The 27972-nt window shown below is 38.3% G+C and overlaps 1 protein-coding gene across 9 annotated transcripts in view; it reads right to left on the reverse strand.

Annotated features, from left to right (window-relative positions):
- The window catches only part of KLF12 (KLF transcription factor 12), a 521468-nt gene that overhangs the window by 337621 nt on the left and 155875 nt on the right, over positions 1-27972 (reverse strand). For all 9 annotated transcript variants that reach the window (XM_042254943.1, XM_042254945.1, XM_060394527.1 and 6 more), the window contains one exon: positions 17684-17747. In XM_042254943.1, coding sequence (XP_042110877.1) covers positions 17684-17716 — 33 coding nt within the window. In that variant the 5' untranslated portion in view covers positions 17717-17747. The remainder of the gene's footprint in view (positions 1-17683; positions 17748-27972) is intronic.

The raw sequence follows: 27972 nt of genomic DNA on the forward strand, positions 1-27972 counted from the left end.
TTAATAGGGCTTCCCAGGAGGCTCAGTGGTCAAAAACTCTATCTGCCAATTCAGGAGACCCAAGAGCCAAAGAGTTCAGTCCCTGAGTCAGAAAGATCCCCTGGAGAAGGAAATGGCAACCTACTCCAGTATTCTTGCCTGGAAAATTCCATGGACAGGGGAGACTGACATGCTACAGTCCATGGGGTCATAAAGAGGTGGACATGACTGAGCACATAGTTAATAACTTCAAGAAAGCATATACTCCTACTCTTTAACTGCTGCTGCCAAGTCACTTCAGTCATGTCCGACTCTGTGCAACCCCTTAGACGGCAGCCCACCAGGCGCCCCTGTCCCTGGGATTCTCCAGGCAAGAACACTGGAGCGGGTTGCCATTTCCTTCTCCAATGCATGAAAGTGAAAAGTGAAAGTGAAGACGCTCAGTCGTGTCCGACTCTTAGCGACCCCATGGACTGCAGGCCACCAGGCTCCTCCATCCATGGGATTTTCCAGGCAAGAGTACTGGAGTGGGTTGCCATTGTCTTGTCCTACTTTTTTAACTAGAATTGTTTAAATTGATTAAGAATTTTCAAAGTTACTAATTTTGAAATAAAATGACTAATAGTTGGCTAGAAATTGGTTTTAGACTACATAGTCATCTCATAACACAAGCAATTAAGATAATCAAAGTTTAATTTCCGAAGTACAAGAAAAACAGAATAGAAGGGAAATTCTCAGAACACTTAACTTACCAAATTACCCAAACACCGTATTTTCCATTAAAACAAAGTCATGTTGCTAGATGCCTTAATATAAAATTGCTAACCTATCACTAACAATCATAAACACTTAGTATAAGAAAATACCTTCTTCATATTTGTTATTATATTTAACCATAATCTGAGCAGTATTCAGAATATTTTTATGTCATCAGCATAGTGTTTAGGAAAATCCTCTCTTGCCATTTTCCACATGGCTAGCTCCTGTAACCAGGAAACCACTGTTTCCCTCAATTACCACTATCTGGAAAAGTCAACCTTGGTAAATTTTCAGTGTTTCATGTTTTGTGTGATCTACTTGCCAGTGTTTCAGGATCTTATCTTTCTCTCTCTTCCTTCACATGTGGTCACACTCTTTAACACTTTTTTCAAAGAAGGGAAATGTAAGAGAGATTGGACTCATTTTCTCTCTCATGCTCTTTCCTTTGTCCTCATTCATCCTCAATCCATCATTTATTCAAACATTCATTGAAAAGATATCCATCAGGTACTTTTTACTTTAAAGTTAAAAACAGGCAAAAGGTAAACCTACTTGATTAAATTAGGTTTCAGAGATCTGTGAACTACAAGCAATCATGCTGCCTTTATGCCTTCTTTCTCCCAAATCTCCCACTCTATAACTGGCTGTCACCTTGAGCAAACTGCTTTTTTAATTGTTCATTTTAACTGATTTTTTTTATCTTCCTTACATGAATCTACTTGAATGAGATATTTCTTGTACCACCATCCAACTTCAAATTTCTATGTTTCTAATATAAATGTTTGAAATTTTCAAGATTACTTGAGAAGAAAAATCTAGAATGAAGCTGCTCTTGAGGGCAACAACAACATTTCCTTGAAGCACAGACCCTGCATGGTGAACTAGTGAACAAGACGGAGCCAGCATAAAAAGAAGGACAATTCACTAACCCACTGGTCTCTTTAGTCTCCCCTCTCAGCTGCTCAACATACTTCAATAATGAAAGAGCAGCTAGCATTACCACCAGTTTCTGCTGGGGCTTTTGCAGTATCTCAGTTTCACAGTTAGAGGCAAAGTAACATGGAGATTTAATTTCTCATTCAAAAACACTAGAGACTTCACTATAATTAAATTCTTGCATTAGAACAATATATATTGTTTCCAGCAATATAAAAAATAAGCGCTGTTGCATAACTGATTAGAAACAGGGAAGGGGAGTCAATTCACACTCCGAGTTGCAACACAGAAATCTCTTGGCCTTTTCTCTTTTTATCTCTCCTTGATTATTTGCACCAAGTTAGCCAGCAGTGGGCTGGGGAGCTGTGAAACTGCATGTCAGGGTCACCTCTGAAAATCTGATATCTGTTTTCTTCAAATTCTATGGAGAGAATTGAGAGGTGAGATGGTGATGCAATAATTACCTAGTTAGATGAACAAGCATTTCAGATCCATAATAGAACCAGAAGACATTATAAGTAGAAATCATTTAATTGCTTAAAACAATAACTTTCGCTTACTCTCCTCTACCTCTAATCACTCAATCTCTCCTCCTCCCAAACAAATACCTTCATAAGTACCACCTCCGCAATTATTTCTCTACTGGGGCCTTTCTAAATGGCACTTTTAGAAATGATGTACAAATAAATGTTCTGAAACAAAAATTAAATACATGGCACTCTACTAACTGCAGTGCAACCTTAGGCAAGTCTCTCGCAATTTCAGAGGATAGTAAAGGTTATCACTGACGGAAGTAAAAATCTGGGAAGAAGCTAGACTCCCACCAACGTCCATCATTTTCTCCTCTGCAGAATGAGTACATTGTGGAGCAGAGAGGAGTTTATAAACATGAATAAGACAGTCTGTCCTTTGTATCTATATGTTCAGTTCAGTTGCTTGGTCATCTCTGACTCTTCAACTTCATGGACGGCAGCACACCAGGCTTCCCTGTCCATCACCAACTTCCAGAGTTTATTCAAACTCATGTCCATCGAGTCAGGGAAGCCACCCAACAATCTCATCCTCTGTCATCCCCTTCTTTTCCCACCTTCAATCTTTCCCAGCATCAGGATCTTTTCACATGAGTCAGTACTTCGCATCAGGTGGCCAAAGTATTGGAGTCTCAGCTTCAGCATCAGTCCTTCCAACGAATATTCAGGACTGATCTCCTTTAGGATGGACTGGTTGGACCTCCTTGCAGTCCAAGGGACTCTCAAGAGTCTTCTCCAACACCACAGTTCAAAAGGATCAATTCTTCAGCGCTCAGCTTTCTTTAAAGTCCAACTCTCACATCCATACGTGACTGCTGGAAAATGATAGCTTTGACTAGATGTTCCTTTCTTGGCAAAGTAATATCTCTGCTTTTTAATATGGTGTCTAGGTTGGTCATAGTTTTTCTCCAAGGAGCAAGCGTCTTTTGATTTCATGGCAGAAGTTATCATCTGCAGTGATTTTGAGGCCCAAAAAAATAAAGGTTCTCACTGTTTCCATTGATTCCCCATCTATTTGCCAAGAAGTGAAGGGAGTAGATGCCACGATACTAGTTTTCTCAGTGTTGAGTTTTAAGCCAACTTTCTCACTCTCCTCTTTCACTTTCATCAAGAGTCTCTTTAGTTCCTCTTCACGTTCTGCCATAAGGGTGGTGTCATCTGCATATCTGAGGTTATTGATATTTCTCCCAACAATCTTGATTCCAGCTTGTGTTTCTTCCAGTCCAGCGTTTCTCATGATGTACTCTGCATAGAAGTTAAATAAGCAGGGTGACAATATACAGCCTTGACGTACTCCTTTTCCTATTTGGAACCAGTCTGTTGTTCCATGTCCAGTTCTAACTGTTGCTTCCTGACCTGCATACAGGTTTCTCAAGAGGCAGGTCAGGTGGGCTGGTATTCCCATCTCTCTCAGAATTTTCCACAGTTTGTTATGATCCACACAGTCAAAGGCTTTGGCGTAGTCAATAAAGCAGAAGTACATGTGTTTTTTTTTAACTCTCTTGCTTTTTCAATAATCCAATGGAAAATTTTATCTCCAGTTCCTCTGCCTTTTCTAAATGCAGCTTGAACATCTGGAAGTTGACAGTTCCTGTACTGTTGAAGCCTGGCTTGAAGAATTTTGAGCATTACTTTACCAGCATGTGAGATGAGTGCAATCGTGTGGTAGTTTGAGCATTCTTTGGCATTGCTTTTCTTCGGGATTGGAGAAGGATATGGCAACCCACTCCGGTATTCTTGCCTGGAGAATCCCATGGACGGAGGAGCCTGGTGGGCTACAGTCCACGGGGTTGCAAAGAGTTGGACATGACCAAGAGACTTCACTTTCACTTTCTTTGGGATTGGAATGAAAACTGACCTTTTCCAGTCCTGTGGCCACTGCTGAGTATTCCAAATTTGTTGGCATATTGAGCACAGCACTTTCACAGCATCATCTTTCAGGATTTGAAATAGCTCAACTGGAATTCTATCACCTCCACAAACTTTGTTGGTAGTGATGCTTCCTAAGGCCCACCTGACTTCACATTCCAGGATGTCTGGCTTTAGGGGACTGATCACACCATCGCGATTATCTGGGTCATGAAGATCTTTTTTGTATAGTTCTTCTGTGTATTCTTGCCACCTCTTCTTAATATCGTCTGCTTCTGCTAAGTCCATACCATTTCTGTCCTTTATTGTGCCCATCTTTGCATGAAATATTCCCTTGGTATTTCTAATTTTCTTGAAGAGATCTCTAGTCTTTCCCATTCTATTATTATCCTCTATTTCTTTGCACTGATCACTGAGGAAGGCTTTCTTATCTCTCCTTGCTCTTCTTTGGAAATCTACATCAAATAGGTATATCTTTCCTTTTCTCCTTTGTCTTTTAGCTTCTCTCTTTTCCTCAGCTATTTGCAAGGCCTCCTTATACAACCATTTTGCCTTTTTGCATTTTGTTTTCTTGGGAAGTCTTGATCACTGCCTCCTGTACAATGTTACAAACCTCCATCCATAGTTCTTCAGGCACTCTACCAGATCTAATTCCTTGAATCTATCTGTCACTTTCACAGTATAATCGTAAATTATTTGATTTAGGTCATACCTGAAAGGTCTAATGGTTTTCCATACTTTCTTCAATTTATGTCTGAATTTGGCAATAAGGATTTGATGATCTGAGCCACAGCCAGCTCCTAGTCTTGTTTTTGCTGACTGTACGGAGCTTTTCCATGTTTGGCAGCAAAGAATATAATCAATCTGATTTCCAATATTTTACCACCTGGTGATGGTAAAATCTGGTGATGTCCATCTAAAGGTCAGCAACATTAATTTCCATGAAAAGTAGTCACCAATGGAAAGAACTTAGTTCACAAAGAGAACAGGCAGGCAATGTGTCTCAATTTGTGTGATCCTGGTCTTTAAGGAATGTGAATTTCACCTACAGTTCAGTTTAAAAGTAATGCAGTGATTAAATTTAAAAAGAAACTAAAACTCAGAGAAATCTAGCAACCATCAACCCATCAACTAGAATCAATCAACCTCTCCCCTGTCCACCCCACACACACCTTATAAATATAAAAATATAAACTGGTATGTTCTACCAATATCTGAACTTTTTTTTTTTTTTTTTTTTAGCAGCCTAATTGCTCTTAGGCTCCAAAATCACTGCAGATGGTTAACTTCAGCCATGAAATCAAAAGACACTTGCTCCTTGGAAGAAAAGCTATGGTCAACCTAGACAGCATATTAAGAAGCAGAGACATTACTTTGCCAAGAAAGGTTCATCTAGTCAAAGCTATGGTTTTTCCAGTAGTCATGTATGGATATGAGAGCTGGACCATAAAGAATGCTGAGCGCTGAAGAACTGATGCGTTTGAGCTGCGTTGTTGGAGAAGCCTCTTGAGAATCTCTTGCACAGCAAAGAGATAAAACCAGTCAATCCTAAAGGAAATCAACCCTGAATATGCATTGGGAGGACTGATGCTGAAGCTCCAATACTTCGGCCACCTGATGTAAAGAGCTGACTTATTATAAGAGACCCTGATGCTGGGAAATACTGAAGGCAGGAGGAGAAGGGGACGACAGAGGATGAGATGGTTGGATGGCATCACCGACTCAATGGACCTGGGTTTAAGCAAGCTCTGGGAGATGGTGAAGGACAGGGAAGCCTGGCATGCTACAGTCCAAGGAAACACAAAGAATTGAACACATCTGAGCACCTGAAAAACAACAAATTGCTCTTACTCCCTATCAGATTACTTCTGAGCATTCCTCTAAACCACAGATCAGAATCAAGTCCGTCCTGGGGTTATGGGTGTAATTTTGGGAATTGAAGGCAGGTTACTTTCAAAAGCTTTTCTTCTTTTGCCCCTCAAGCTCAGTAAAAGGCTAGTAACTTTTTTCCTTTGACCTTCACCCACCTCACCAAACATTCTCCTTTACTCCTGTTCCAGGAATGTCCATTGTACAGGATTTCTTGGTCCTCTACCAGGACTCAACACAGACCTCAAGGAACTGTCCCCAACACTGAGGCATTGACATGTAAGACAAAGAGCCACTTGCCCTCCCAGTCTGTCCAGAAGGCTCCACCTTCCTTGGTGCCAATATGCTCCCATTTCTGCAGTCCCATCAGTTTTGCCCTTTGCCCTGTAATAACCCACCCTGTTCTTCCCTCAGTGTTAATGCCTGCTGGTTCATGAATCCAGTATGAATTAACACATGCCTTGTCCTTAGCTGCTCTCCAGCAACTGTGTTTAGTTACTGCCTGTCAATTTCACCTCTCACCTGCACTGTCCCTGGTATTCTTCATTCCTGCTGAGTATGATGTCTCCACCTCATTCTTGCTCATAATTTTACTCTGAACCACCTGGAAAAACCCCTAACATTCAGATACTCCACTTAATTTCACCATGCATAAAATCAGAATCTCCCCCCTTTCTCAAGGTATGTCTGATCTTCCTATACTTGCAATCAAAGTTCCCCATGGCCACACGGTCCTGGGTTAAGCCTGACCATTCTCTGGCATTACAGATGAGCAATCAAAATATAGGAAGCAGAGTAACACCAAAAACTGGTCAAGTACCACATGAGACCACAAAGGATCCTGCTGTTTCTCAAAAGATGAGCAGAGATCCTACTGTTTCTCAAAAGATGAGCAGAGCTCAGAAACATTGAATCCAGGGAGGTGGCTGTCCAGAGCTGGTGAGACTTTTCTATGTGGAAGCTTATCCCCACTACAAGCCTGGGTTCCAAGTACAGTGCTTCCAGTCCTTGGACAGGAACGGAAGTAACAACTAAGAAGCCAGGAATCAGAAAAGATAGATGGCGTCCAAAAAGAAAGTGGGAACAGTTGGAAAGGAGACTCCTGCAGGAAAATGGAGAGAATGGGCAACATGGACTCAGTAGTCCATGAACCATTATGAACCATCACAGCTTGGCTGAGCTCCACTGCATTGCCAGCACTGCTCCTGGGTTACAAAGAGCATGTTGGTGGGACTCAAAAAGGCAGAAGCGCAGCAGCTCTCTTGCTCTCATCACACAAGGAAGATGGTTGCCCGGCTCTAGTGGTGGGTGCAGTGCAGGGGCGCCTCGGGGCGGGGCCGGCCTACAGGCTCTCCATCAGCTTATCTGATTCTTGACCTTGATACGTCTGACTCAGTGAAGGCGCCTGCCTCCCCTGCGGTCCAGAGCATCCTGGAGGCTAGAGCCTAGTGAGCAGTAAGGAGTCTGTCTGGATTCAGCTTATCCTCAGGGCTTCCAATTCACCCCCGTCCTCCAGCACCTTATTTGCCGACTGCTTGCCCTGTGGATTTAGGGCTAATATCCAAAATACAGAAGCAACAACCATGCCTAACTTGCTCAACTTTCTACAAATAGATACAGTCAAATGCTCAAAATAAATCCTACATTCTCTACCACTGCCACGGTTCTACTTCTCGAGTAAACCTTGCCTGATATAGAATTTGGTACCAGATCTACAATTCCAGGAAAACAAAGCATGGTGAATACAAGCAACCAGTTGACTCTTAAATTGTAATATTTGTGAGTTTTACTTCTATTAGGCCATAAGTTATAGTGAAGGACAAAATTATGTATAAGGTAAAGAATCACTCTCATTGTTGAGTCAATAATTATTCGTGATTTTACTAAACAAATGTCTCTTTTGAGAGCAGTAATAAATTAATTCTCAGCTAACATCAATAGGAGAAAAGTGAAGGAGGCTACACTTTTAAAAAAAAATGCACAGATGTTGATAATAACAAAATTAACCAGATAGATGTTATATTTCAACAAATATTTTCAACAATCACCCTGTTGCTTTAATACTCTGATGTTCTCATTAAATCAAAACTGTTCAACTGAAATGGTTATGTTTAAAAGATGCTCATATCATTTTTATGATCACTCCTGAAAATTTCTGGCAAAATACATTATATAAACTACTTTCGTAATGTACTCTAAATAGGATGACATAAACCTTAGCTGAAGAGCCACTATAATCAAAAGGCCAGAGAACGAAAATGTGAGAGAGACAGACATAAAAGGAGAGAGACAGAGGGGGAGGGAAATAAAAAACCATTTAGACACATAAATGAGCCTCAATAGACTTTGGGTGAAGTACTGAATAGCATCACTGAATATTACATTTATGCAGGGCACGTTCGTGTCCAAAGGAAAGACAATATACTTTTGTATTTACTTAAAATATTGTTTTTAAAACGGAATATTATGACTTTTTCTCCTATTTCTTCCAGTCAATGTGACATCATCATTCAAGGCCCAGGTCAAAGGTCACTCCACAAGTGAAGCCATCTATGGCCCACACCAACTCCAAATCAAGATTGTAGTAACTTATTTGCCTTTTCCTGAGATGCTGTAACCTTGAAATCAGGGTCTAAATATAATTTGTCTTTGTAGCCCAATAACTAACAAATAACAGATTCTAAGTATATGATTACTAAACCCATTCACACTACAGCACAGATGTGATGGTTAATTTCATATGTCCATATAGTACTGTGAAAGTCAAATGAGAAAAAAATGCTAAAGGATTCGTATATTGTCTCCTAGCTACTATGTTCTCATTAAAATAGTCATTTTCATCATTTTAAGTCATGTTCATTGTATCTGTTTGACTTTACGAAAACCTGCTTTTCAGGCCAGTAGTTGGGTATGCATTATTTCCTTTGACTGAAGAAATTCTGGGATATACTCACATACCTGGGGGTACCTACTTTGTATTTCAGCCTCTGGCTTCAGGGTCTAACTAGGAATTTCCAAATTGTTACTTTATGTTGATAAGAAATAGATACATCTGGCTTTCTCTTGGAGGAAATAAAATCCTGAGCTCACTGGGCATGCTGCAGTTAGTTGATACATCATTGTTTGTTTCACTCACAGAATGCTGACAGCTTATTTTATATTAGTGAGAATTCTCCAGAGAAACGGAATAGGAGATATATATCAATATATACACATATGGGTGTGTGTGTATGCATGTATGTGTGTATATATATACATGGTATGTGGTATACGATGTATATATATGGTATACGGCAGGTGGTAAAGAATCCACCTGCCAATGCAGAAGACACAGGAGACAGAGGTTCGATTCCTGGGTGGTGAAGATCCCCTGGAGTACGAAATGGCACCCCACTCCAGTACTCTCACCTGAAAAATTCCACGGGCAGAAGAGCCTGGCAGGCTACAGTCCGAGGGGCCACAAAGAGTTGGACGTGACTGAGAACCTGAACACAAAACATCTACATACGAGATACGTGATTTACTGTAAAAATTGGCTCATATAATTATGGAGACTGAGAAGGCCCGTGATCTGCATTTACAAGCTGGAGACCAGGAAATCTAGTGGTGTAATTCCAGTCCAAGTCCAAAGGCCTGGGAGCCAAGGGAGCTGATCACGTGAATCCAAGTCCAAGGCCAGGAGAAGGCTAATGTCCCAGCTTAAGCAGCTAATAAGGGACTGATCTCTCCCGTCCTCCACTTTTGTTTTATTCAGGCCTCTCAACAGGTTGGATGATGCCCACCACATTGGGCAGGGCCATCTGCTTTTTGAGTCCACTGATTCAAATGCCAACCTCACCTAGAAATACTCTCCCAGATATAGCCAGAAATAATGTTGTATGCGGGCACCCTGTGGCCTAGTCAAGTTGATATACAAAATTAACCATCACAGCTAGCTCCTGTCCAAAATGATTGGTGCCCCTACCCACAATACCACCTGCCACATTGGAAACTACTGGCCCCATTCAAAGATGGGTAAAAATCAGAGACAGGCCACAAGGAAACTGCATAAAAGTAGCAAATATCAAAAGCAAGACAGAAAGGGAAGAAAGAGGCCAATGAAGAACAAACATCATAAGAAGAACTACCCAAGAAAACAGATGAAGAATTTAAATAACACTTTACAGACCCAATAACAATAGTAATAATTTAAACAAATGGCTCTTGCTTTAAAAGAAAATAATGTTCAGGAAAGAAGTACGAGGGCCCAAATGATAAAATACAAGATATCTGAATCAGATGAAAATAAACGGACAGGGTTATAAAATACTATAGAGATGAAAAGCCACTTTAAACTAAAAAATAACAAAGAATTTGACTGAAAATATAGCAGGAAAAAATACTGAATGGGAAGAAACACTTAAGTGAAATTAAAAAGTTAAAGATGATACAAAACACCAAAGAGAAATGTTATACTTATCTTCAGAGTGAATAAAGAAGAAAACAAAAGGAAAAGATACCTCAGTTCATGCAATTCTCCAGGCCAGAATACTGGAGTGGGTAGTCTTTCCCTTCTCCAGGGGATCTTCCCAACCCCAGAATCGAACCCAGGTCTCCCACATTGCAGGTGAATTCTTTACCAGCTGAGCCACAAGGGAAGCCCAATATTTAAATATGAAGGCATAAAATGAGAGTCTGCTTCTCAGAGTTAAATGGCAAGATCCAAGACAAACTGATACAGAATGAGAAAAAACAAGAAGAAAAACTGATGCAGTTACTGAACTTCTTTCTTACTAAAAATAGCTTATGGACATCTGAACAAAAAGCAAAACAAGAACCAGTGCAAAGATCAGTTTGCTTCAGGCTTCACAGTGACACCAAATGCCAGATGACAATAAAGCAGTGTTTCCATACTGCTGAGAAAAAGAATTCAGACTAAACTGTTTTGATAGTTATAGTGAACAATCAGAAAATAAATATTACTAACCTAAATTTTAAGAAGACAGTAAAATAAGAAGAGAAGAAAAGCAAGTTAAAAAGAAATGTCATTAAACTACCCATCTCTCACAGCAAAAAGTCAAAAGATGTTTAGAGGTAAATTCAGTCATTAAAAAAGACAGAAATACCAGAATTCAAAGATGGTTTTTTTGTTTGTTTGTTTTCTGGTCTTTCTCTTAATTCTCAAGTAATAGAGTCACTTTGGTAAAAGGATATTAACTTAAAAATAGTAAATTCCTTTGGGTTAAGCCCAGTTTCTAAATCTTCCATTACATCAGAAGCAAACAAAAAATAACTCTATAATAGAAGCAAAATATAAATACGGTCCTACTTTTGCAAAACCACCTCTATTTATTTGTATATATGCACACACAGATGCTGTAAATAATGCTCACCAAATGCCAACAAGTATGAGGCAGGGAAGTGATGGGGCTTTCTATGCTTTAATGTTTTTAAAATGAGCAATGCATCATCTTTTCAAATAATAAAGCTTTTATCCTACTTCAATAATGGCACAATCTTTCTCAAATCCCTGTATATCATTTTGTTCTTATATCCCAGGTCTAAGGAACTAGACAGCAAAGAGTTAAGGGACTTGATAGAAGAATGACCTCACAAAGGATGATATTTTAATAAATATGAGATACACCTGTTAGTTTGGATCATTATCAAATCTACTGATTATGCTCCAGAAAAGAACTTTTAATATAACTAGATATGCCTGGAAACAGGATGAACTGCCACATGCAGTAAGAAATTGCACAGAGTACTCAAGATACAGTAACCAACCAACGCTTGCGGAAGAAAGCCACATACCAAGCACATGTTAGAGTCAATGACCTTCGTGGGCACTTTCAGTTCTTAAAACACTTGACTTTGATGTGACATGATACAAGAAAGTCATGAATCTCTGTCTTATGCTATATAAATAAGAGTATCAAGCGCCACTCACACCTTTAGGACTCTACAGCTCTAAATTATTTTCACAAATGTCATATTTCCTTTCACCCCTATTACAACTCTTTAAACAGGCAGGACAGGTGTTATTTTTCCACAAAGTCACTGGTCCAAGCTACTACAAAGAACTGCAGAGCAAGACGTCATTTTTCCTGATTCCATGTTTATGGTCCAGGTGACTACCTAATGCAGAGTAGCCCAGTGCTGATGATATATTTCACTTATATCAACCCAGGCTTTCTCAACAGTTATGCCAACTTAGCTCAAAATGGAAGAAAAGATTGGCTTGTTGCTGGTACAGTTTTCTACTTTGTGTGAAGAACGTCTTGAAACTTTAGACAAAAGAAATTTAAAGTAACCACATTATACCTGTCCACTGCTATGAAACAAAATTTTGGTAGGGAATTAAAACTTCCTCAGAAAGGTGTGGTATTGTTCTCTTGCTTTCCAAACTTACCCACTGCCAACACTGGAGCAAAAGTTTGAACATGAATTCTGATAAGCTGGACTAATGTATATGCATGCATATGTTCAGGACACCTGCTCTGAACCAGCTGCTCAGAGTGCTAGGTAACATACTGAAATGGCTGGAAAACAGTGGAGCAAAGTCAGGTCTGTTGGAGTCAGGTCCACAAACATTCACAGTGAGAGAAACTGCTAAAATATGCTAAAGAGCTATAGACAAGCTTTTATGCTGATATATATGTGAGTAGAAATTAATGGTAGCTGGAATCTTTTTAGAATTTATTTAATATTATCTAATGGCAGATGGTATAGGGACAAAAAAGAATTTAAAAACTGAGTAGAATTTAATGTGAATTTATATAGGTATATTTTTATATAAATATATATTTATACACTATATAAATTTATACATGACTGATTGGAAAGAGAGAGGAAGATTGCTTCTAGAAGACTCCTGATATGGCCACAAAAGAAATTTTACAAATGCTCAGGCTGTTTAAATGTTAGAACCTAAGCAGAAAGGCACCGCATCATATTCTGTGGCTCTGGCAAGATTTTATCACCACTAGCAAATTGGAAACGTACAAAATAGTTTTAAGAGCCATATTCAAATCCCTTTTCAATTATGTAGACAGTGGCAATGTTGCATCCACTGCTGACATTTTAAAAACGTCATCTTAAAACTAACCTTGGGAATATACGTGAAACATAGAAAACATACATTTCCAAACTGCAATTTTCTCTCTGAATCAGACCTTATGAAAACTAACACCGCCTGATCCAAACAGGTTTTAAAACAAGTATCTATGAATTTGTTCTAAAGCCTCTATAACTGAAAACACAGATTTAAAAATATAAAAAATAGCATGATGAATAATGTAATTCATCAGGACAAACACATTAAGTGAAACACTCAGTCTGCCTCCCTCTATAAAGACTTCTGAACTCATGAATTATGAGCTATGAGGCATGATCATTTAGAATGAATCACATAATATATTATAGCTAATCAAGATAGTATCTTCAGTTTATCCTCAGGGTAAGTATTAACACAATGATTCTCTTTGCCATCATCCTCAGTTGTCATAAAATTAGTTACTGAACAATGACATTGTCAAAATGTATAAACATACAAAACTTAACACTGATCCATTCAAACATAAAAATTTAATAACACCTGAACAAAAACATAAATACAGTATTAAACTCATATATAAGAATTGACGCTTTTGAACTGTGGTGTTGGAGAAGACTCTTGAGAGTCCCTTGGACTGCAAGGAGATCCAACCAGTCCATTCTGAAGGAGATCAGCCCTGGGATTTCTTTGGAAGGAATGATGCTAAAGCTGAAACTCCAGTACTTTGGCCACCTCATGCGAAGAGTTGACTCATTGGAAAAGACTCTGATGCTGGGAGGGATTGGGGGCAGGAGGAGAAGGGGATGATAGAGGATGAGATGGCTGGATGGCATCATTGACTCGATGGACGTGAGTCTGAGTGAACTTCGGGAGTTGGTGATGGACAGGGAGGCCTGGTGAGCTGTGATTCATGGGGTCGCAAAGAGTGGGACACGACTGAGTGACTAAACTGAACTGAAACTGATATATAGGGAAAGTGAGAACTTTTTGTATGATAATGAGTGAAGATTTCCATGGTGACAGAGGAATGAGCTGGGACTGTTCGAATTTACTATATTTGCCCTATTTGTCTTAGGAATATAGAAAACTGTTTATCTTATAAATGCAATTATCAGTAGTTGCTGGAGTAAAATTTTAAGAATCTTGCAAGTTTTTAAACCATTGAAACTGGTGGGAATATTTACACCATGGGAACTGACAAACACTACAGATCAGGCCTTCACATCCAAAGCCCTCGAGTCAGTTTACAAACACAGCACTAATCCTCATGCAAGGAAGTATACAGTGCACTCAGTTCTTACAAAGTTAATTCAGCTATGGTAGGTGACAGTGAGCTCATAAACAAAGAACATTACCATACACCCAGAAATCTCCCTTGTATCACCTCTGAACTGATACTCCCTTCTAGTGTATTTTCCAGAAACAAATATTACAAAGGAGAAATTTTAGCAAGGAAGGCAAAAGGCACTTTTTTTTTTTAAAGATTCCATATACAAGTGAGATCATACAGTATTTGTCTTTATTTCAGTTAGTATAATGAAATAAATAGTAGGATTTCCTCATTTTTAATACTCCATTATATGTTTATATATATACACACACACCCCACATCCTATTTACCCATTCATCTGTTGACACACACAGGTTGTTTCAATGTCTTGGTTACTGTAAGTCATGCTGCAATGATCATGGGGGTGCATTTATCTTTTGTTGAGTGTTTTTATTACCTTTAGATATTTCCTAGAAGTGGAACTGCTGGATTACATGGTAGTTGGTCTTAATTTCTTGAGGATCTTCCATAAAATTTCCATAGTGACTGCACCAATTAACAATCCTACCAACCAGTGCACACATCCCTTTTCTCTGCATCCACACCAGCATTCTCTCTTCTCTAATTATGGTCATTCTAAAAGGTGTGTGGTGTTATATCACTGTAGTTTTAGTTTGCATTTCCCTAAATGCCTAAATGATATTCAGCATGTTTTTATGAACCCGGATGTTGATATATCTTCTTCGTAGAAATGTCATATTCAGACTTTTGACCATTTATTTGATTATTTGGGTTTTTTTTTTCTATTGAGTAACAAGAGTACATTATATTTTTGGATAGTAAACCCTTCTTCATCAGATATATAGTTTACAAATATTTTTTTTTCCCATTCTGCAGGTTGTCTTCACACTTTTTGATGGTTTCCTATGGTGAAGAAACTTTTTAGTTTGACATAATCCCATTTGTTTATTTTGTTGCTTGTACTTTAGGTGTCATATCCAAAACATCAGCAAGATCTATGTCAAGAAATTTTGTTCCTATGTTTTCTTATAGGAGTTTCTTAGTTTCAAGTCTTACATTTAAGTCTGTAATTGATTGGTTCAAATTTTGTGAGAGGTGTAACATATGGGTCCAATTTCATTCTCTCACACATGAAAATCCAACTATCATAACACCATTTATTGAAGAGACCATCTTCTTCATTGAGTATTCTTGGTTCCCTTGTCAAATATTAGTCGATCAAATCATATTGGGTTTATTTCTGGGCTCTCAATTCTGCTCCACTGGTCTATTTGCTGGTTTCTTTTCTACGAGTGTCATGCTGTTTTGATGACTATAACTTTACAGTATAACTTGGAATCAGAAAGAATAATGTGAGACACCCCCACCCCTGCTTTTTCATTCTCCATATTTCCTTGGCTATTCAAGGGCATCTGTGGTTCCATATGAATTTCAGAAATTTTTTCTAGTTTTACAAAATATGTAATTGGAATCTTGATATGAAATGCACTGAATACATTTCAGTAATATTAACATTTTAACAGTATTAATTCTTCCAGTCCATAAATAATGAGGTACTTCTCCATTTATTTGTCTTCTTCAATTTCTTTGATCCATGACATGTGGTTTACAGCATAGAGATCTTTCACATCCTAAGTTAAATTTATACCTAAGTATTTTATTGTGTTTGATGTTACTGTGAAAAGAAAGTGAAAGTGAAGTCATTCAGTCACGTCTGACTCTTTGCGACCCCATGGACTGTAGCCCACCAGACTCCTCCGTCAATGGAATTTTCCAGGCAAAAATACTGGAGTGGGTTGCCATTTCCTTCTCCAGGGGATCTTCCCGACCCAGTAACCAAACCCAGGTCTCCTGCATTGCAGGCAGACGCTTTACCATCTGAGCCACCAGGGAAGCCCTTGATGCTACTATAAGTGGAACCTATTTTTCAGAAATTTAGTTGCTTACAGAAATGCTACTGAATTTTATATATGTTGATATTGTATCTTGCAACTTTACTGAATTCACTGATCATCTATCAGTCTTTTGGTTGAGTCTTTAAAATTTTCTCTATATAAAATCTAGGCATCTGCAAATAAAGACAATTTTACATCTTCCTTTCCAAGTGGGGTAACTTATGTCTTTATCTTACATGATTGCTTTAGCTAGGACTTCTAGTACTATACTGAATATAAGTGGTAAGAGTGGGCACTCTTGACTTATTTGTGATCTTAGAGGAAAAGCTTTTGAACTTTCAACACTGAGTATGATGTTAGCTGTGGGCCTGTTACATTTTTATTGAGATATGTTCCTTCTAGGCCTAATTTGTTAACATTTCTTATTTCTTATCATGAATGGATGCTGAGTTGGAAGAAGACAATTTCAAGTGAAAGATATAATCTGGAAAATCATTTGTAAGTAGCACCATCTTCCCAAGTGATGCTAGTGATAAAGAACCCGCCTGCCAATGCAGAAGACATAAGAGATTTGAGTTTGATCCCTGGGTTGGGAAGATCCCCTGGAGAAGGGAATGGCAACTCACTCCAGTATTCTTGCCTGGAGAAGCCCACGAACAGGGGAGTATGGTGGGCTAGAGTCCATGGGGTCACAGAGTCGGACACAACTGAAGCAACTTTAGCATGCACACACGTGAAGGTGAGCTGGCAGAAAGACATAATGTACATTTATGTGAAAGTAGCAGGAGCAGTGGAAGAAGGAAAGTTAAGAAATTGTACGTGCTGTCCAGCTATATAGGGATATGAGTCACATGCCTCTGTACCAGACTTTATGAAATAGAAATGGTTTAGCATAGTGTCATTTTCTTAGTATTAATGTGTAATTTTTGTATTACGACCAGTATGCAGTATAAGGTAAGTTTAAATAAATACCACAAAGTGAAGCTAGCACATGATAGCTGTTGAAATCCATGGGATTTTTTTTATCTTCCAATTTATACCTGAACTTTCCTATGAAACAGCCAAAGGTATAAGCCTCTCATAGTCATCCTATCCTTGAAGAAAGCCAAGATTGCAGGTGCAAAGAGGACAGCATTTGACAGCCATCATATGCTATACAGAGCTGAGATGAATATCACGCTTGTGGTAGGAAAATCTGGCTTGTTGTTTTTTTTTTTTTTTTTTTTTTTTGGTCCCAGTGATCAGTTTCAATTTTCTAATTATCATTTTAAAGTTGATTCTTAAAACAGTTTTGGTTCTGGAAACTGATGATAGCTAGATTTGCACAAAAACATCTAGCTTCTTTATAACTTTTTTATACTTAGGAGTTTTAAAAAAAATTACACTTTATAGATAGATGAATGTGTCTAAGCACTGACCTTTGCCTCAGAGTCAAAGAAGTGCACTAATGAAAATAATTGCCCCAAATTAAGGTTCAGGATAGGACTGCCACTGCAATTATACAATTTGACGAACCAACCTTTATTGTTTTCCTCTTCATATGGATATTCATTCATCCATTTGTTTCTAGAGTCACATTGATCCTGAAAGAAAAGCACACAAAAAATTAAGGAGAACTGCTAAGGGATTAATATCTAAAATATATAAATAGTTCATATAACTCAACATCAACAACACAAGTAATCCAATTAAAAATGAGCAGATCTGAGTAGACATTTTCCAAAGAAGACATGCAGATAAAAACAGGCTCATGAAAAGGTGCTAACCACCAGGGACATATAAATTAAAAACCACAATAAAATATCACCTCATACCTGTTAGCATGACTATCATCAAAAAGAACACAAATAACAAATGTTGCAAGGGTGAGGAGCAAAGGGAACCCTTGTATACTGTTGGGGGGAAACATACATTGGTACAGACACTGGAGAAAATAGTATGAAGGCTCCTCAGAAAACTAAAATTAGATCTACCCTATGACCCAGTAAATGCACTCCAGGACATATCCAAAAACAAACAAAAAACACTAACTCAAAAAGATACATGAACCCCAAAGTTCATGGCAGCATTATTTATAATAATGCAAATAATCGCAAAGATAAGGAAGCAATCTGAATGACCATCAACAGATGAATGGATAAAGAAGATGCGGCATCCACATACACTGAAAAACAACTGAGCCATAAAGAATGGAATTTTGCCATTTGTAACAACATGGACGAACTGGAGGGTATTATGCTAAGTGAAATACATCAGACAGAGAAGGCCTGGGTGATATCCCTTACATGTGGAATCTAAATAATACAACAACCTACGGCAGATAAAAAAGAAGCAGACTCACAGATAAAGAGAACAAACTAGTGGTTTTCAGTATGGAGAGGAAAGCGGTACGGGATTAAGAAGTATAAACTATTATTAGAAAACAAACTACAAGGATATGTTGTATGACACAGGGAATATAGACAAAGCTTTATAACTATATAACTATAAATGGAGTGTAACCTTTAAAACTTTGTGACTCACTATACGGTACACCGGTAATCTGCGTAATTTTGCACTTCAACTATACTTCAATTTTAAAATGATAAAAAGTTGCACATGTTGATAACATTCAGCCACTGGAGGAAAGAAAAGAAAATCTTGAGTCTGCAATTTTTGTAAGCTCTTGATTAGTGGAGTGACATAATAAAAGTGATAGCTGAAGAACGGTTTTGGGTTTTGCCTCCTCTTTAGCAGCCATGTAAAGGGGAAAACGGAGAACTGAAGAAACAGAGGCAGAATTCCAGCTATGACACTACTGACAGACCCTGGGCCCAAGATACGGAAATCTGTATAAAGACAAGGCAGAGAGAGAAGAAAAAGAGGGATGAAACAGGGAGAGAAGGGTGGGGGTAAATGGCAGAAACTGGTTTAAAAGCAAATTTAATATCTGAAAGAGAAGTCACAAATATTTTAGCTGAAATAGTTGGCTCCATTATTCTTAGCAACTAAGAGATTGTTAAAGAAACATTTGTTTTCCAGAGGAAATTGTCTCCTTTCACCTCTTTATAGCTGATACAAATGTGCAGAATAATTAATGGGAATACTTTTTGGTGACTCCATCTTGGCCAATACCCAAGTAACTTTTTAAAAATTGATCTGAGTTAAAATACGTCACTATTTAAAAATTAAACAAACATAAAGTAAATATTTATGTTGTCTCTAAAAGCTTCCAAATCCCCAAGACCATGTAGATCTCAGAAAACAGAATTAAATATTGCTGGACTGGAGAGTTCCGATTACAATAGACCATTTGCCCCATATGGATACATCTTAAAAGTCCTCCTATTTATTCTCTCTCAGTATTATGTAACTTGCTTCAGAATTTCCATTTCACGAGGCAAAATTTTTTTTGGCATTCAGTTAAGCCAGCTTATTAGGCACAGTTCTTTTTTTTTTTCACTTGGAATTACACTCAAGAGGGCACACGCCTCAGAGTTCTTAAGCAGTTCCCATTCTGTGCCAATGCCTACACAGGCAGTATCCAGCCATGTTTCCTCTGCATGTGTTTCCACACATCTGAGCAGAAAACGTGTGGAAAGTCATAAAGCCTTAAAAGAAATATACCAGAATGTACACGTTTCATGGGCTTGGTCTGTAAGATGAAGTGGCCTTTAATTTCATTCCAGTTTTAAATCAATCAATTGATCAAGCAATGACTCTTTCTTCCTCCTTCCCTGTCGCCTTTCATCTCTCCCTCTATATTATTAAGATATGCCTCTTCTGACTCAAAAACACATCCCCTAACATACTGTACAGTTTTCACCACTACTAGAAGTGCCACTAAGAAGCAACAGAACATAAATGCAATATTTTAATATGAAAATGACAAACAGAAATATTCTCTTCAAATTCAGAGGATAATTCTGTTTTATATCATGAAATCATAATAGGCTATCCCTTGAAAGATATCCCTTGCTCTAGAAGTTATCTAGAACACCATGTTTCTATCAAATACATCTTGTCCTTTCTAGTCTTCAAAATGTGTTTCAATCCATCAACTGCAACTTCTCAGCAGAATGTATCAGGTACTTCAAAACTCACTGCAAGCTTACATTCTGGTTCTATAATTTTTTTCATACTTTAAGAACATTTTGACATGACATTCAACTCATTAATGCTTACCTCCAAATTCATAGTACTCCATTATAAAGATACAGGATTATTTACTCCCTCATTTTTGTCTAGTAGTTTACAATTTTTTACCATTACTGATAATACACATCCTTCTGTGTAAATCATGTACATCAGGACCTCTGCTAGCCTGAAGGATGCATTTGGGAAACTAGAAAGGATGCCGTCTCTGGGAAGACACAGACACTCATCAGGAGGTGGGGCCTGGCCAGGGAAGCCTAATGTAGATGTCTACCACTCACCCCTCAGCCAGGAATCCATATCCTACACCACTGTACTCAGCTGGCCTGGTGTGCACCTTTAATTACTGTCTTAGAATACAGTTACAGAAGTATCATTCCTGGATCAGAGTAATATAAGCTTTTTTCAGCCTTTCAAACTATATTACTCAACTTGCTTTTTATATACATGCTAGCTTCCCTGGTGGCTCAGATGGTAAAGTGTCTGCCTGCAATACGGGAGGCCCGGGTTCGATCCCTGGGTTGGGAAGATCTCCTGGAGAAGGAAATGGCAACCCATTCCAGTATCCTTGCCTGGAAAATCCCATGGACAGAGGAGCCTGGTAGGCTACAGTCCATGGGGTCGCAAAGAGTCGGACACGACCGAGATACATCACTTTCACACCAATTTATAGTCCCACCAGCAGAATCTACACGTGCTAACGTAGTTCTAGTACCATCTACTTCCCAGGACACAGCCCATTGCCCTGCAAACTTTAGGGGATTAATAAAGGTTTGTCAAATGAGTAAGAGAAGCTAAGGATGAGGAAAGAAAAGGAAACTCCCTTTTATATCAAGCGTGTGGATATTTCTTAACCAAGGAATTTGCATGCATGCGTGCTCAGTCATGTCCGACTCTTTGTGACCCCACGGACTGCTGGCCTCCTCTGTCCATGGGATTTTCCAGGTAATAATAACTGGAGTGGGTTGCCATTTCCTTCTCCATGGGATTTTCCCAATCCAAGGATGGAAGCTATATCTACTATGTCTCCTGTTTCGCAGGCAGATTCTTTACTGCTGAGCCGTTGGGGAAGTCTAACCAAGGAACTAAGGCCTTAACTACATAATTTGTACTTTTATATGCAATTAAGCTACAGACTACAATAAACATTGAATTTTGTGAGTTATACATAATATTATACATTTTTACAGCATTCGGGGATTTACTAAGTATCCTAATGATAGTATTTGTTCTGAAACCAGTTCTGCAAGTTGAGCACATCAACAATTTTAAGTTCCATTTGACAACAATGATCAGAGGTTAATTTTATATGCAAAGTAACAAGTCAGATAATGGTAGGGTCCTTATAAAACCCCTGAATTAGACTCAAATATTGTGGCATGGCTCTTTGCAGCTTATCGTTGTAACCACCTACAATTTAAAAGTAGACGTCAGTACATATTTTGGCCACCTGATGTGAAGAGCTGACTCACTGGAAAAGACCCTGATGTGGGGAAAGATTGAGGGCAAGAGGAGGAGGAGGAGACAGAGGATGAGATGGCTGGATGGCATCATCGACTCAATGAACATGAGTTTGAGCAAACTCCAGGAGACAGTGAGGGACAGGGAAGCCTGGCGTGCTTCAGTTCATGAGGTCACAAACAGACACAACTCAGAGCCTCAACAAGAACAAGAGTATACCATGGGGACAGCGTGGTACAATGCTAACTTCTGTTTTCCATTCAATTCAAGCTCTTCCACGAGCACTCAGGACCGTCCTTTGCTCTGAGATGCCCATCCCATACTTTAAGTAGCACAGATGACAGAAAACAAAGACACAGTTTAAGCTTGAGAAAACCTGCCCCTCGTTTCTCCTCTATCAGCTGTTAGCATGTGACCGTGAACAACTCAATCGACCTTGAGGCTCAACTTCATTCTCCACAGAAGCAAAGATAACACTTAATGCACCTATCTATCCTATACACCCTAACTGAAGTAATTTCTGTAACACAACAGTCTGCACTGTTATATATGTAAGTACTCGTAAGAATTATCACTCCTTCATCAATGGCCCAAATATTAAACAGGAAAACAGAATTACCCCAAATTAAGACCACCAGATATAATAGATGGAGCTCCAATTTTATTCCTGCCAAGGACCTTTGGATTGTTCCCCAAATCCCCATCAAAACCCAAACCATGATATAAAATAGAAAACTGGAGTATTTCCAATAACAGTTATTATCTCATCAATTTTCTAATTAAAAGATGACTAAACTCTGCCGAACAGGTTTGTGAAATTATCCAGTAAATCTTTCCTAAGTCTGGAAGTTTTAACGTCCACTGTCCTCATCAAGAAACTCATCATGCTTGCTTTTGGCCTTCATTTCCCTGGCTCCAAAAGCGATTCTCAATCGTCAGGTGAGGCAAAACCAAGGGCAGGCATCTTATTCCAATATGAAAAACACAAGAAGTAACAAAAGGCATAACATATTTTAGAAAGAATTTTAGATTTACTTTTAAACAAAAATGTTGCTTCCTGGAACCACTCGTAAATACTGGTTTATTTTTCTTTCAGTGAAGAGTACTTCTTTTAGTGAAATTCTATTTATACATGTTTTTCTTCAGTAGCTATACGCAATAAAGAATGACTGTCCACATTCTTCACTTTCTAACTCTTGGTTTCTTCCCTAAGGTTTACACACATGGCCAGCCAGCTTCAATAAAAATTCAGAGAGAATATCAGCTCAGTGGTAAAGAACCCGCCTGCCAATGCATGAGACGCGGGTTCGATCTCTGGGTCTGCAAGATACTCTGGGGTAGGGAATAGCAACCCACTCGAGGATTCTTGCTTGGAAAATTCCATGGGAAGAGGAGCCTGGTGCACTACAGTTCATGGGGTCACAAAGAGTCAGACATGACTAAGCAACTAAGCACAAACACACGCATCCTAGATAACAAAGATGACCTTGGCCAGAACGAAAGTGGATGCTCTCCTTCTTAATGAATAAGGAGTTACTTCAGAATGATTACCTCAGAGTACAGGCATCATATTACCCTCCGGTAACAGGCTGCTAGCTCTTCATCACAACTTAAATGATTATGTTCTCAATATTTAAAGGCTACTGTTAATACATTCTTAATACTTCAGGATCCACAAGTACACTTGTTGCTAATCCCTCTGAGAATCCCTTTATGTATCTTTAAGGAGAGACAGAAAAACGTATTTTATAAATATTTACAGACATCTGACTAGTCAGGGTATACTCCTCTTTGCCCAAAGGGAATTTAGTTTGCTCTGTTTCAAATAATTGAATCCTGGTACTGGAATAATAATCCCATTTGGAATTCCAGATTCAGTTTTACAAAATCACTACTTCATTAGCTGTGATCTTGTGTTTTCAAGCAGCGATACAAAAAAAGTCAAGCTATAAAGATGTATATACCATTCAACTCAGTTACTATAACTTTTAGAGCTGATTAGCGAACCCATAGGCAGGCCTGTGCATTTCAGTCTGAGATGTTATATAAGAGGATCCAGGTTGGCCTTACTCTGTATCAAGGTTTCTGATCTATAAATTGCCTTTTTTCATTTAAAGTTATTTCTGTTTCATCTGTCGTAGTGAGTTATCTTGGGAACTAAAAATATTTGAAGGTTAATCTAAATATTTCTGGAGATAAATGCAAATCTAAGTGCTACATTTTCAGAGCTATTTTGACTTAAAATGAAAAGACACTAAAGACACAAAGCAGTAAGCTTGTTGCTAGGTGACAGGTGACACCTACAGTATCTTCTCTGAACCTGTATGGCATGAGACATCTTACTGCTGAGAAAAGACACACAGATTTCCATGGCATACACATCACTCTCTGTAGAGAAGCAAACTGAGGTTCAGATATTTTTAAACATAGGCCACAGGCAGTCAGGAAATCACACCTATATGAATATCTTATTTTAAAGATGCCTCTCACAATAAATAGAAAAGGGAAGTTGCTTATTGTCCATTCTGAGTATATGCGATTCCATAATCTAACATCTACATATGAGATACGCATAATTTTCATGATTTATGAATAAAGATTAAACAGTGACAATTCTTTGTATCCCACTGAGAAATTTTCAAACTTTTAATTGAAGTCACTTCAACAAGGGTTAGGTAGAGCCCATAGAGAAAGCAATGCCTTATAAAAAATAACCCAATTTCTATTCAATTTATTAATACCAGATTATCATATCAAAGATCTGATGAATTAAAAAAGAAAAGTACACACAGCTTCAATGGAGATTACTTCCTAGATACATTCTATAGTTACATACCTATGTTCTAGCATTATCGTCCTTTCTCCAGGAAAAAACCAAGGGACAATGTTCCACCCTCTATTCTTTGCCCACTGGGTAATACAGAGGATGACAACAGAAATTTCAGGGATTCTTCTATGCCCAGAATTCTGGGATCTCACACGAATGTACAGCATGTCTACTCCTGTAAGAAAGGCTATGCTGATAGTCATGGAAAAGATGCAGGCACAAATGCCAGAGAGAAGAACATTTGGAGGCCATGTGACTTGGGGCAGGTTGCTTCACTTTCATGTACTCCCTTTTTGTAATTTATTAAGCTGGTAAAATAAAACCTTTGGGCAAGGGGCGCCGGAAATGAGAATGTAGACAATATACTGACCGCACTTCACTACGTGGCACATACCAGTTATTCGACAAATGTCAGTCCCATCCATACTCCCTATGCTTATAATCAAGTGGCCAATATCTTACTTCCACTTAAACTTCCCCCAGAACTAGGAAAAAGCAATGACTTACTCTAGCCCAAGTTACACTTACTCCATACCACCTTCAACCATGACTGTATGTTTCTTACAGGAAAAGTCCTGAGAACACAGCCAACAGGAGCGCCACTCTAGGGCGTCCCAGTGAAAGTGTAAGCTGCTCAGCTGTGTCTGGCTCTTTGCAACCCCATGGACTATAGCCCGTCAGGTTTCTCTGTCCATGGAATTCTCCAGGGAGGAATACTGGAGTAGCCATTCCCTTCTCCCGGGGATCTTCCTGACCTAGGGATTGAACCCAGGCCTCCTGGATTGCAGGCAGATTCTTTACCATCTAAGCCAACAGGGAAGCCCCTCTAGGGCATCACGGTATAGTGTCTATAAAAAACCCATTAAGAGAGTTCACTGTTGTAAGGCCATCAATAACTCATACCTCACAATACCCTCCTTGGACTTGTTAGTTACATATAACTCGTTTGAAACTTCTCCATTATAAAATTCTTTCCCATTTCCAGCTCTATGTTTCTCTGAAATTATGTTTTCACCCAGGAAAGCATAGGAAAGGAAGGAAAGTCACTCAGCTGTGTCCGACTCTTTGCGACCCCATGGACTGTAGCCTACCAGGAAGAAAAACAGACAATACAGAAAAAGCAAACTTTCTCAGAACTAAGGAAGGTCCCACATGGAGTATGGTATACCCTGAAGCTTTGCGCAATCATTTAAGCACAGAGTTCACTGCATAAACAGCCCATTTTCTGAGGGAGAAGGCAGAGATAAAGCACACTGACATAGAAATGACGCTTTCCATCTGTTTTCGGCTTGCATTACATCCAATCATTCTAGACAGACAGAGAACAAATAAACCTTTAAAAGAAAGTAACCACAGCAAATGAATTAAGCCTTTCTTGTACATATATTGTGCTCAATATAATGGTTTGAAAAGTACTGTATGCTATGCTCATATTCAAGTGTAATTGCCATTTTACTGGGACTGCGTAGTCAAAAATCTGATTTGTATTGCAAAGGAATGACAAGATGATTAAATCTTGTCTTCATATGTCTAATTTATGTGATTTAGATTGCAGCACAAATAAATATGAGCGTGTGCAATTTGTAGTTGCATGGAAAGCTACTGCATGTAACACTACATTCCGCCAAAAGCAACTTGGCCACACAGGAGTTTCCATTCTCACATGGGAAGCAGGGTGGGGGGAGGAGGGGCACGAACAGTCTTCCCTTAACTGTATCAGGGTGTGTTTTAAACCATTATCATTAAGATGTGAAAAACTTCTGGGGATCTTAAGAGGCTGGTAGGAGAGAACAACAGGGTCCCAGCTACTTATTAATCTCCACTTCACTTCCCAGCACTTTTTATAAATATAAATGTGGTTATGTGATTTACATAGAGAAAAGCAAACATCAAGGGTTGAAAATAAATGAAAAATAAAATCATGATAAACACACATTTGGTACTATTTATACATGCATAATTCACAAAGTCTAGAAATTTTCACACTACTTTACTTCAATGGGTGTTGTCTGAACATAGCTGGGCGTATGTATTATGGGGTAATTACAAATTTTATACACTAAAGAGCAATGACATAGTCAAGAAAAATAAGTTGCCTCATTCAGTATGCAGTCAACAGACTTGGCTTTCCTATTAATTATTGCATTCTATGTTTAGTTTCCCAATGCTAAGAAAGATAAACCCCATTCAATGCATAATAAACTGTTTGCTTAGGGAGTGAATTTGTTTTCTAGTCCATCACAACAATAGCTGATTAAAATACGTTGCTCTTACCCAGTGTTAAATTAACTAATGTGAAATAAAACAAATATTTATTAAATAGTGAAGAAAACATTCCATCAAACTGTAAATCCTGAGTAGGAAAACAAATGGCACACACTTAATTACGCTGACATTTAAATGAAATTTGCAATTTCCAAATATTTAACAAGAATTTAAAAAATATCCAACCTGAGGTATTTTTAGGACACTTTCATGTTCAGTCTTTTCACACATCTGAACCCAAAGAAGTTTTAACAGAGGCAGATTGTACAATACAACTGAAAGATAGATCAAAGAAGTAAACAGATCTGTTTTACTGACATTTGTGACATATTGATACAGACACAAGAGAATTAATGTGATATCTGTAATGAATATCTTGTCTTACTGAACAACAGTTTTGACAAGCTAAACTCATTAATCTAGCATGTACATTCAGACATCATAATCACTGCCCCATGAAGTTCATAATCTGGTTCATAACAGATAGCTGCTGTCATAGCAAATATATAATCAATAAGTATTTCTCAATGATGAGCAAATTAGTAGACTGTCAAATGTATTACATCTGTATGCTTCTCTCTGCTTCTCTCATAATTAATACCAAAAATCAAAATACTATTTATTGAGAATAACAAGTGATATATTAGGTGGATTCCTCTCTAGAAGGATCAAAACCACCACTTGAAAAACTAAAAAATACTGAAATTGGAAATCAAAGTCAACTCAAATATAACGCAAGCAATAGCTAGCAGGTCTTAATTGAGGGTCTATTGACATTTATTACATGGTACCTATATTCTGTTATTAATTTATATTCATATATGCCAAAAATTGAGGACCTTACAAATCACATATCACAATACCTGATTTAAACAGGCTCATGGACAACAAAAGGGAGAATATAAACAAGTAAAATAATAACAATAATGGATACCATCTAGTGGATGTTCACCATATGTTTAACATGAACTAAGGGTTGGACACAACTTGGTGACTGAACAACAAAGGCATTATTATAATATTAGTTAATAAATTCATGTACAAGGCATAGCTATTCCAATGATCCAGTATGAATACATCCATTTTGAATTGAAAGTAAGTATGATTAAAGTCCATATCTG

This window comes from Ovis aries, chromosome 10 (assembly GCF_016772045.2).
Source record: "Ovis aries strain OAR_USU_Benz2616 breed Rambouillet chromosome 10, ARS-UI_Ramb_v3.0, whole genome shotgun sequence".
Taxonomy (NCBI): Eukaryota; Metazoa; Chordata; class Mammalia; order Artiodactyla; family Bovidae; genus Ovis; species Ovis aries.